Genomic DNA, 12,514 nt, shown 5'->3' on the forward strand with positions numbered 1-12,514 from the left:
GGTTTCCTGCCAACGTAGGCTGGGGAGGGCGATACCGCCAGGGCGATACTGCCAGGGCGATACCGTCAGGGCCAGGGGAGAGAGTAAAAAAAAGTTAAAAGAAAAGAAACAAAACATCAAATGCAGGACAGAATTTTGCACTTATATTTAATGTGCCATCTTTACACGGCATTCAAGTGCATATTTATATGTCTGTACTCGATTCTATACTGTCTCGCTGTTCGAAGGTGCAGAAGAAAACGCGGCAGTTGGCGCCAGCAAAACATTACTCATACTGAAAGCTTTTCACGCGTTAGAAAAATTCGGCACTGGCCAGTTCATCGACCATGGTGCTGCTAGGCTATCATCATCAGGCAGGCTAAATCGAGGAGAAGAAAATTACTCTCTCCTTGATCTTCATCCAACCCTCTTCGGTGCTGGCTGCGGCCAGCGTGTCTCAGTTAATTTCCAAATCCTATCTGCCCACATGACTCCATGTCGTTAGATGTAATGCATTCTTTCGGGTGGAATCCCCTGGTTACCCTTACGGACCATCGGGTATCTGTAACCAGTATTCCACGCCCTCCCTCCCTGGCCGATTTCCTTCTTTTGATTTCCCCCTGACATCATGTCGTGTTTGCTCGCTAACCAAAGCTGCTGTTTTTCTGTCTGCACACGTCCGCCCAGTCAGAGCCTGCCCTAAGTCGCTGCAGAGCTCGAAATCTAATTTTGCGTTTCTCATTGCTGTCCTAATTGCCGAATGTTGCCGGAGTCTCGGGTAAGTCAGATGCATTGCTCAAGATGGTTCGGTGGTCGAGTGTAGGTGCAGCAGAGTTCGGTAGAACTCACATGATAATTTTAAACCTTGAAGTTTCAAAACTGAAATGCTTCTAGACAGCCGTTTTGGCACTTCGTCGCCAATGGAACGCAGCCACCACAGCTGGTGATTGGTTTGGTTTATTGGGGTTTAACGTCCCAAAGCGAGTGAGGCTATGAGAGACGCCGCAGTGAAGGGCTCCGGATATTTCGACCACCTGGGGTTCTTTAACGTGCACTGACATCGCACAGCACACGGGCCTCTAGAATTTCGCCTTCAAGAAATTCAGCCGCCGCGGCCGGGATCGAACCCGCGTCTTTCGGGTCAGCAGCCGAGCGCCGTAACCACTGAGCCACCGCGGCGGGTCCACAGCTGGTGATAGAAACCAACTGATATTGAGCGGCACAACACAAAGGTCACGTAGTTACACTCATAGGATGCGCCATGGCGGTATACAAGAGTAGAAAGGAATTGAATAAATGCGCGTGCTCTCCTTGAGCTGCTCCAAAATAATGTACACGCGCTTCTAATTTCCAGTGCCTTCGATATGCGTACGTTCAGTACTTTACCCTGAATTGCGGTGCCCTCCGATGATTCTCAGTCCGTATCAGATCACTTTTGGCAATAATTTTCAATTTTAGAGACCATTTTCTCACTACCACAAATCGATAAACAAAGAGATTATTTGTTGAGAAACTCCGTGGTCTTCATTGTACTCGTCACACTCGCTAAAGACTTGCTTTTTTTAAATATTTTGGACCTTGCTTTGAGCGTGCTCATCGTAGTACTAGGAATAAAGTACGGCAACCGGAATACAGCGTCAGTGCAACTTCTAAGCATATAAACTACACTACATGTACTTAATAGAATAAGCACCCAAGCTGCACAAGTAATTGTCCCAATATTGAAAGTTGGTGGTTCCACTCTGGTAATTTGCACGACCGGCCTTTGCGAATACATTTCCAATATTGGGCCGACAAACTGGGCTTCTGGGGTTATTGTAGTGAAACAAAAATGGCATCAACCTTAGGTAGAATCAGGGCTAAGAGCGGTCAGTTTCAGTATTCGCACTGCAGCCTTGCTCAAGCAAGCCCAAAGCTAAAGAAACTATGTCATAGAGAAATGTTTTGTTTACGGTTAACGCTGTGTTCTTCGCGTCGTAAAGTTTGTCTTTGACAAGAAACTTTTTACCCAACACCTGACACTTAACGCAACCTCTGTTTAAATATAGCAAAAATATTGCTCCCAGAGAAGGAGTTCTCGTTCCAAGCTGAGGGAGACACGGCAGCGACCACAGAATGTGCTCACGGGCGGCCCTCGTGTGGAAGAACAGGACGACGCCCAGCAGGGCAGCGAGCCCCACAGCTGCGATGCAGATGGCCTGGGCCACCTCCGGACTTCTGCTGGACAGAAATGAGAGAGAAAGCAATACATAAGTGAACACTATAACCGCCATTTAACTGTGCGAGGGCAAGCGGAGAGCAAGATATGAGCTCTTTCTTTTACATCAATACCTCCGTGGCCCATGGCTACGCACCAACAAGAAGGGCAGCCATTGTTAAATGCATATAGTAGTCCTGGGCTTCCTTCTGGCCACTGCACTGTCTTGTTTGCTTTATCTGAGTCGCAAATCCTTTCAGATTGTGGGCGCATTTCTTTGCTGTTCGTTGATTGGGTGCTGCAAGAGCTCAAGTATTACTAGAGGCAAATCCTGTGGTGTATGATTGGTTACTGCAGTGCTCGTAACTATAAAGCATTGTCCCTAATCAGTAATGACGCTTATAATGCGAGAGGTAAAACAATGAACCACGAATATAACTTGCAAAATATATTCTTCTCCAGTGTGCCTTTCATAGGGACACCAAATGTATAGCAAAGCGCCACTGAACAGAAAAATGTTCCGAATTTTATTAAGAACTGCCTTATTGGCGCTGAATCCTTCTCATACGCGGCGACTGTTGATGTCAATTGGTTATTTGCCGTTTTTAGTGATTTTCTGATTCATAAGGAGCTAATTGCATTGCCTTTACGATGACTGTGGTTCTGAGCGTGATCTAGACAGCTTTGATTGTCTGGCCTGTGTTGAACTGCTGTCATGGAGTGGCTTGTAGTGAATGCTTTTTGATGCCTAACTTATTACGCTTTACGATTATGAGTGCGAATGGCTTTAACTTCTGCTTTCTCCTACTACAGGTATTAAAGAATGAGTGCTTGGTTTGAATTTTACCTTCTTATTGACCAGTAGAGAAGGAATGAACTTTCAGAATTATTCTGTGATGAGCTAGAGCATGGTGGCCGGTTTTTTCGCACTGGGGAATCGCAAGCTGTTTTTGGATAACGCTTGAAAATAGTGCGAAGCTAGAAATGCTAAATATTCACCCTAGTTCATTCTAACCAAGACTTGTTGACTCGAAATCAAGCCTGCAGTCTATAGCCAGTCCCTTCCGTTACGAATGCTGATTTCCTGGAATGCGCCATGTATTGATAAACGTACAAAATAAAGCGGTCGCCGTGGAATAGTCCCACGGCAATGATTTTGTTTACCGAAGCAGTCAAGACGCTTTAGCTCCAATTCAAAGGGCCTGATGGCAGTTTCACATTGTCTTCGCGCTCTAAAGCAGTGCGATCAGTTTGCGTGCCTGTTCGCAACGTCATTCCCCAGTGTCATTCGGTAACAAAGCTTACGTAGACCGGGCGGGCTGCAGTCACACAAAAAAAACGGAGACAGCCCCACAAGACTTTGCAAAATACATCTATTCATAGAAGTTTCATTTTTACGAATCAGTAGGTTCTGATATTGCTCTACAAAATCGGATGCTATTTTTCTCGGCAAGATAAAGAAAAGCCAGCGACATTGCTAAAAAAATACCAGTGAGGAAATACCATGAGGATTGTCTGTACTGCCGATTCATAGGAATGCAGATTTCATTTGGATAATTTGTTTTAGGATTTTTCCTTCATTTCCAGAGCCCCGATTGTTTGAATTATTTCATAATTTGACGCTCCCATGATCTGTCTGTTGCTCTACTGTCTTTCGCTTTGCGTTTTTGTAGCCACTTTCCGGAGCTGGCATCGAGAATGTCCCTGTTGCGAAGCAGTATCATGTCTTACTCTCCGTGGGAGACCAGATTATGGCTGCTGCACATCGGCTGCTGCGTGCTTTGGCTGCGCGGATTCACTGAAAAACAACGCAAAGCCCGTCTTCGCCCCACACTGTCAAGGCACCACAGAAGTCCGACATGACTACGCAATGAATTTCATTTTGAAGATTTTTTTTGCCTTAGTTATAAGCTGCGTTCACCTCAATTGGAAGTCTATTTGTTTGTACCATCGGCTGAGTAAACTCATTGCAGCTTCGTGAATTGTTTCGGTCGAGAACAGTGCATGACTGCAATGCTTTAGTGGCAGGTATAAAAATTATGAGTAATAACTCTACTTTGGTAGCATGCAAGAAACGAAAGTCTTGCTCGGTTGGTCATAAAGCGTTATCAGTATCAAACAGGCTGTGCGGACTTAAGGACAAAGAATTCGAGGTAGCTCTACTCATAGAACATCTGTCATTAGAGATATATCAGCGACGCTACCTTTCCTGGTTGACGTGATAACCCAACAAAAAAACATATATTCGCTATTTTCTCTAGATGGACAGTCAGAGTCCTTGACGTATGTCCCTGAGACGCAGGTGCAGGCTGGAGAGCAGCCCTTCTGAAGGAGGCGCTAGACAAATTGTTGCTTCATTGTGTCCGTGGAAAGCAAAAATACACTAGAAACTATACACGCAGCATACTGAAAGTTAATTTGGCTATGAGAGACGCTGTAATAGAGGGATCCGCATAAATCTACATCATCCGGGGTATTTATAATGCAGTGATATTGCACAGCACATGGGAGCGTTTACACTTCGACTGCGCCGAGACCGAGAGTATACCCCGCTGCCTTCGGTTCGGCAGGTGAACGGCATGGCCACTCAGCCACCTAGGCAGGGAAGGAGTTCGGACTTACCCTTTAATTTCTGTAAACATATAAGAGAGGAAGTAGAGTCAGTCGTGATGACGGAATGGAACAGCGATGCCACTGCGCTAACCAGCTACAATCGTTGATGGGTGGACTCATATCAACGCAGTCGTAGCGACCTTTTTGGGCGCCCTAATTGCTTTGCGTTTCAGGCCAGTGTAAGCCTTGCTTTACGGAATTAAATTCCCCCTTGCCATACGCGATCCGCAGATAAAGACTGAAGAAGGCGCGCTGCAGAAACTTTACACGGGCGACAACATAACCATATATCACGTGCATTTACTCGTAGAACAGTGGGTAGATTTCCCACATATAGCGTCTGAAGTGAAGGTGAAGTGAAGTCTTGAAGAGCCGTTAACAGTCATGTGCTAGCAGTTTTCTTGGACTGCGGGTCTTGCTTAACTGCTACAAAGGTTATTCGCAAACGCACGACGAGGTCATTATACATTACAGGAACAAGCTCGCGCTGGTACACTCACGCAATGCCTACGACGGACGCTAAGAGGTTTCGCCTTAACCCTTATCACCAGCAAGCCACCAGGATGCGCTGATCAGCAGTAGGCGAGCGGATGGCGGGAAAGACTTTCTGAGCTTTCATTTGGACTACTCCTTCATGTTGTGTTTAATAAGATTATATCTAGCAAGGCGCTTGCTTTACATCTAACAAGACGTAATCTGACAATCCTGGTGTGGGATTTCCGATCTTTGTATAAGCTTTAATCGCTTAATGTAGTTGAAGATCATTTCAATGGAACGGTTCATAACGAAATAATGAATACAAGAAGGAATGGCTATTACCCTTGGAAGCTCCTAAAGAAGCCGATGTATTTGACATCTAGTTTTTAGGAATACGCTCTTCCTGCAAATGAATATAACGAAGTGCAAACGACCCCCATTGGCTACTTGTGCAGAGAATATAGGTTTGTAACGCCACTAAGCACTTCCGTGCGCATTCAACACAACAAACTGAAATTGTTGCGCATAACTCACCCTGTTGACACCGCGCTAAATATGAGCCTGCATGGAGCGTTTCATTGGGCAGCGCTTCGGCTTAATTTCGACAAGTATTTGACGCCGACGGACCAACATGCTTCGAAACTCGGGTAAGCGGTCGACTGAAGTACATCACGCAGAGCGGTACGCACGGCCGCTGCACTATGCAACGGCTCGTAAGTTTGCAAGGCAATTCGAATCTGCCAATTCCCTCAACTTCTTCGCCGTACGTGGCCCGTTTACAGCGAGCTGTGCTGGTCAAGTGCCATATGCATTATGGGATCTGTTTTCACGACGTACGCAGTTCCATAATTTGACAGCTTGGAATTGCGTTTCGTAAGCTTGACGGCTTCTACGCCCCACTGGTTTCATAAGGTTAAGATAACCGGCAGCAGTGAAAAACTACAGAGCAAGAAAATTCCAGTGAGAGAAGGCGGCCATAATGAAGGCAGTTGGAACGGATAGGCAGAAGTGTCAGAAGTGCTGCACAATCAAGTAATGATGTGATCTCGCAACTTTAATTGAATGTTTGTATTTTCTTGAATGCTTTTTGTGTATTTTGTTCAAAGATCAGTTTGCATTTTCCTTATTACTTTGTCCAAATAGTTTGTTTTTTATTTGATATAAGACCGGACAATTTCCTTATCTTTGTTCACTGTTTTGCGTTTAAGAACTATTAACATAATTCCTATGAGGTTGCCCAAATATGCTGTTTTGTATTGGACCGGAAACTCGACATGTAGGCTATCGGTCTAAATAGTTTGTACAAAGTTTCCTTGGATGAGCAAATAAAGATTGATTGATTGAGTGATTGATTGATTGATTGTGATTGATTGATTGATTGATTGATTGATTGATTGATTGATTGATTGATTGATTGATTGATTGATTGATTGATTGATTGATTGATTGATTGATTGATTGATTGATTGATTGATTGATTGATTGATTGATTGATTGATTGATTGATTGATTGATAGCGAAGGCCATTGACGCAGCCATCAACACATTGTCTACAATCCACGGCAGCTAACAAAGCAGTACCGCAGTCTTTCGTGGTGCGAAAGGAACTACGAACAGTCCGAGATTCCAAGTCTTCAAAAAATTTGATAGCCCTTTTCAAATGTCACTATGTTTTTTTAGTCTTTGATGCCGTGCACCCATTCCAGGGAAGACGCTGTTGTCATGCAGCAAAGTGGTGCAGCTAGGGTACTTCTCGGTCCTGCGGAAAAACTAACCACAAGGGGGTGATTGTGCCGAATTCGCAGCCGTGTGCCCTTCAGCGCTTAGAGAACGCGAATAGATGTCGTGAACAGGCTGCTCCCTGCCCTCCAAGACATTATGCTGACATGACTCATTTTACAGGCTGTAAACCTTATAGGCGGCAGGGAAAAAGCGAGCTCTCATTGGCGAGACTGACATACTGTGTTCGTATGCCTATTTTCCTGTCGCGTCGGGGACGCTTGGTTCGGGTTTTGAAGGCAACCCAACACATCGACGGCACAAGAAACGTTAGCTAAGTTACCCTCGTTCTACACAATGGCACGAAAGCCTGTTCACATGCCTACTTGAGAACATGGTCCCCTATGGCTGTAACGAAGACACGGCTATAACGAAGAAATAACGGGCCCCATTAGATTTCATTTTAACAAGGATCAACTGTAGTTGAAAAAAGAAAAAAAAACAATATATTGCCACCTAGCATTGTCAGGTGGCGCAGAGCTGACGACGACGAAGTAGGGCTCGCGCCGTGTGGAATCTGTCGACTTTGCTGCCCCAGCTTGCGTGGCCTTGTCTGTCTTCGCACTTAATATTAAAGCCCCCTTCGTCAACAAGTACGTTACAGTCTGGTGGAGCAAAAATGCCGTGCGCTAGCGATGCGGCGCGCACCAGTCCTAATCAGAGGAATCCGTTTTTTCTTAAGCTTCTTTAAAGTTCCACCATCTTAAACGGTACCACTAGTAAACATTATGAAAGCGACAGCACACTTTATGCGCTTCGTAAAACAAGCCAGAGGAAAATAAACATATCCAAGACCATTTCATGTCCCTGTTCCACTTGCTAGTGCATTTCTTAAAAAATAACCAACTACGGTTAGTATTCCAAGTTCACGCTCTGCTGTGAGTCAAAGTTGTCGCTGTCAACATAAGGCCAGCATGTTTCGTTGTGCTCTCATGACAGAAGATTCACAATTTTTGGTTTTAAATGTTAGACTCAAAACTACGAGCCTTGGCGTTTCCTTGAAACTCTTGCGTTAGGCGAAAAACAAAACCTCGTCAGTTTTTTAACACGCCACGGATAGAAGAATGAAAGATCACGATACACGTGAAAGAGGAGAACCCACAAACTATATAAAAAGCTGACACCCTGTCAACGCATCTCCGTAAATTATTCAATACTATAGAGATCCTGCAGCTGCCGCGTTTAGCCATTACCTGTTATTTTCAAGCCAACGTAATTTTTTTGAGGTTGTGTTGCGTCAGTGACGTTAGCGCCGTGAAACGGCTGCTATCCGATGTTTTATTTTTCTTCTCAAGAAGGCTACAGACCTCGATCATTAGTAAAAACTCCGCCGAGTAATAACTTCCTCATTATCGTATTGCCAAGAGGAAGGCAACATATGGGTGGCGGAGGCGGCCTGTACCAGTACGCAAGAACGAGCTAATGGGAGCGTTGTAAGGCAAAGATGACACAGCATTAAGTGGCCAAGCTTCTTGTCAGCTGTATGTGTTGCGCCAGGAACTGAGTTTGTAAACTCCAGTACACAAGCAAATACAGAATAACGAAGAGCAAAGGAAATGCCTCGGAGACAAATAAACTGCAGCGTCAGTGGAACATATCTTTTTTTAGTGGGGTGTGTTCTGCATTTACCTTTCATTATGATAAGTGCAAGCACAGGTAATCTGAGGGAGCAAAGTAAAAAGAAACTCTCTCGCTGGCGCACCTTTAGCGTCGTTGGGAGCTCTGTGTTCTCGGTGACGTTCACGTTCATCGCTTGGACCTGCACATTTCAAAAAGTCACGAAAACTGATAGCGCTCCCTCCTCCTATGACGTACTTAAGCAATGAGAATGTGCAAAAAAGAATACAAGGACGAGAAGAGAGAGAGAGACTTTAATGAATAAAGGAGAGGTAAGTACGAGAAGAGCGCTACGACGGCACAAGTCGTGTCTTTTTTTTTGGCGCATTTTCATTAGTTATGTATGTACGACCAACCCGTCCAACAACATGCACTCCTAAATTTTATGACGTGTTTGTCTATTGTGTCATTGTAATCCATCCAGCTTCAAATTTGATCCAATTGAAAACATAATTGCAAGGAAATTAAGCTTGGGGCTCTGTGCGTGCGTCTATGATCCCCCTCCCTCGTTTGGTTTGTTATAACTACTCACGTAACCTACCTATAAAGAAATTAGCTAAAATGTACTGAACCGCGTCGTTATATTACCGCGCATAAGCTGCAGCCCACGTAGCCGGTAGGCTTTCAACTAATTTTCAGTAAGATGCGTCGTGGTAAGGTCGCGTACATACTAGCGCAGTAACGTTTAGGTGCCGGAGCCGTCGCTTATAAACCGTTACTCGTGCGGCCAGCGTCGAGCCCTTACAAGCAGCCGGATGCTCGGCGCCTAGGCACGGTGCTTTCTGCGCTTCGTTGCGAGCTTCTTGCGTGACGAAAAACGACTTGATGTGAAATAACTTACGCGAATCAACGAAACAAGCAGCGCAATGAGTAAGAGCGGGTCCCGTGATGAGCGTGCACTCGGAATTGAAAACAAGGTATGACTGCATCGATTAATGATAATTTTCTGGCGTACAAACCTTAATCGGGTGTTACGCGTTTAAGAGGGTAGGTTTGCTTTCGATTATGTCATTTACGCTCATGCATCGAACAAAGCACTACGCTCAACGACAGCAGAACTTTCAAAGCCATCTGTTCCAACAATGTTGGATGACTTCAAGCAATAAATTCCACAGGTGACTTTCAACCATCGTGAGAATTAGACCACAGTGGTTCATTTTATCGTGAAGAACCACCCAAACATTTTTTCTCTGCTTAACTTTATCGTCACATGATCGCTTTATTTTCTTCCTGACGTTCAACACTCCTACATTACATAGAAATAAAGCGATCTATTTTTTTCACATACTTTCTTATTCTACGACGAAACTCGATTGCGTTCCCCTCAACGAGAATCACAATGTGCTACCCTGATCAGACAGCGTCTGATGCCGAGGAGTTATGTAGAGAAATAATTATGCAGATCTCCCTCTCTAGGTGCGACTCATGCTCAACTTCAAAAATATTTCGCGTTCAAATTTGAAAAGAACAGTTGTTCAGACTCATATTCAAAAATTTTAGCTTTTCAATTGTGATAGCTTTATGGTTTAGTGATTCATTTATACTTAAAAAAGGACACTGCATACGAAACTCAGCCAAAACGCTGTCACTTGAATTTCACGGATGTATTCTGAAACTTAACTCTATAAGTGCGATTTCAATTATTGATAAAGTACAACGACCGCACAAAAAGAAAATAATACAGTGCGTACACAGAGCGCTCGCTCTAAGCTAGGCATCCGAAGCGTTGTTAAAAATAATAATACCAAAAAACAACACAACTAAATAGATATTTGTCTCTGTAAAGAAAATTCCGTGAACAGACTGTGGCTAAGCATAATATACTGCTTACTTTAAACCACTACTTTTGCCTACTTTTTCGACTTCTTCCCAATTTGAGACTATTCTTAAAAGACGATAGCGGTTTAGGGGCAAAGTATTTTGCGAAGAGGCCATCCAAGGTGCACCAGATTGCAGTGAGCTTTTATTGTAGTTAAGGACATGGGAGCCTTTCATTTGGGTGAACTGATGTAATCTGGTCCTGTTGTAATCAGCTTACCCCATAGTTCTTTTCTTTCAAAATTAGTTAACCTCGAATGCTGGAAGCGCAAACAGCGAGAATACGACCAACTTACTGTCTGAATCACGGTCTGAAAATGATAATAACGCAAGCATGTAGTATGCACTAAGGAACGTCGAACAGAAGATTAAAGAGCTGGCAAATGAGGAATGGAAAGAAGTGGCGGCTGTGCCGCTACGTCAGATCAGTGAATGAAATTCACATCCGCTGTAAATGGGCGGCTAAATTAAAAATCACCGGCCTCTTCCAAAACGAGAAATACTGGAACAGCAAGAACATTACGTAAAGTACCAAGGAGGCACCAGGCCTCAATACAAATAAAAAACCAAAGAACGCGAAGTGGCGCCTTTTTTTGGTAACTTATTGTCCATCGTCAAAGCAAACCCGTTACGTTGTGACACTGAAGACATCACTCGATGTGATATACTGAATCCACCATTTGAGTACTTGTAATAGATTGTAACTGCACTGCTATAAAACAACCCAGCATTTTAAACGACGTAATGTAATAGTAGGTGCCTTTGTACAAGTACTTTAGTGTTTAAATTACTTCAACACTCATTTGCAATCTACATCATCATCATCAGCAGCAGCAGTCCAATATCGTCCACTGCAGAAAAAAGGCTTTTGCGACATCTCTACAGTTATCTCCGCTCTGTGGCCACTGTGACAACCTTACCCACAAACTTCTATCCACATATGACATATATCCATAACTATAGTCACCGTAAGCTAGGTTGCCTGGTTTCACTAAATCACCTTAATCTCTCAAAATGATGTTGTACGAAGCGCTTATTCGTCCGAAACCTGCAAATTACCACCGAATGTGGACACTTAGTCGCTGATTACGTATGTGAACCCGCTACTCCAGATGACCATCCACGCCGTAGACACGCATAGCGTGCACATTCATACCCCTTGCATATGTTAGTCAACGGTTCGACCGACTCCCGACCGACGGCTGGCACAGGCTGAGACTAGCAGTTCTCAGCTAGATCTCGCGCAGATTCGAACACAAACCGTCCGGCACTTGCGCGGCAATTTAGGGGCCCGCAATATTTGCCCCAGAAAACGGCGCCTTACCGAGTGCGGCAACTACACAACGCCAGAAAAACGCCTCAACGGGCTGCTTATCTTATATAATAATAGTGGCATCTATCTGGGATCCACATCAAGAAAGCCTAATTTAACCCTTAGAAATGGTACAGCATAACAGCGTTTATTTCATTCGTTCAAACGTTTGCAATGCATAGCATTAGAATTTCACTCGCCTTTGCATTGCATAATACATCACACACATTTTTTTCTGTCCGCCTTTCTTGCGCTCTTTGAATCTCTTAGCACTTGACTTCCTTGAACACTTGGTCTTGTATTTCACGCCTGAACTCCAGTATCGACTGACACTCTTGTGGGGTGGCTTGTACGCAGCCACTTCAGCGGAATAGTGGCAACAGCGCACTCGCCGCTCTACTATCTCCGCTCCTCTTCTCAGTTCAATTTCCTCCTCATCCTCCACCTTCCACGGCATCGACAGCAGTAGTCGTCGTAACCACCATCAGTTGCGCTTTCATCCCCACGCGTCTGAACCTCCACCTCCTCCGCCCGCAGTACCCACCCTGTGGATCCTTCCCACGGCAATCCCATTCCATCCTCTACCTCCTCTCTCCTACAAGTCGAAAGGGTGATTCCCCTCTTCCCACACTGCCTCCTGCCAACGGTGGCAGGTGGAGGTTCCAGAGAACGCCGGACGGCTTTTCACAAGATGGGTGTTCAATGCTAACGCATAAACAAAT

At 44.6% G+C, this 12,514-nt stretch overlaps 1 protein-coding gene across 1 annotated transcript in view; it reads right to left on the reverse strand.

Annotated features, from left to right (window-relative positions):
- LOC149344350 (uncharacterized) overlaps window positions 1-12,514 on the reverse strand; it is a 77,850-nt gene that overhangs the window by 57,984 nt on the left and 7,352 nt on the right. The window contains exons 2-3 of the mRNA XM_089547220.1: window positions 4,799-4,808; window positions 2,105-2,196 (exon numbers count right to left, since the gene is read on the reverse strand). Coding sequence (XP_089403346.1) covers window positions 2,105-2,196; window positions 4,799-4,808 — 102 coding nt within the window. The remainder of the gene's footprint in view (window positions 1-2,104; window positions 2,197-4,798; window positions 4,809-12,514) is intronic.

This window comes from Amblyomma mixtum, chromosome 5 (assembly GCF_055824585.1).
Source record: "Amblyomma mixtum isolate Tamu chromosome 5, ASM5582458v1, whole genome shotgun sequence".
NCBI classification, from domain to species: Eukaryota; Metazoa; Arthropoda; class Arachnida; order Ixodida; family Ixodidae; genus Amblyomma; species Amblyomma mixtum.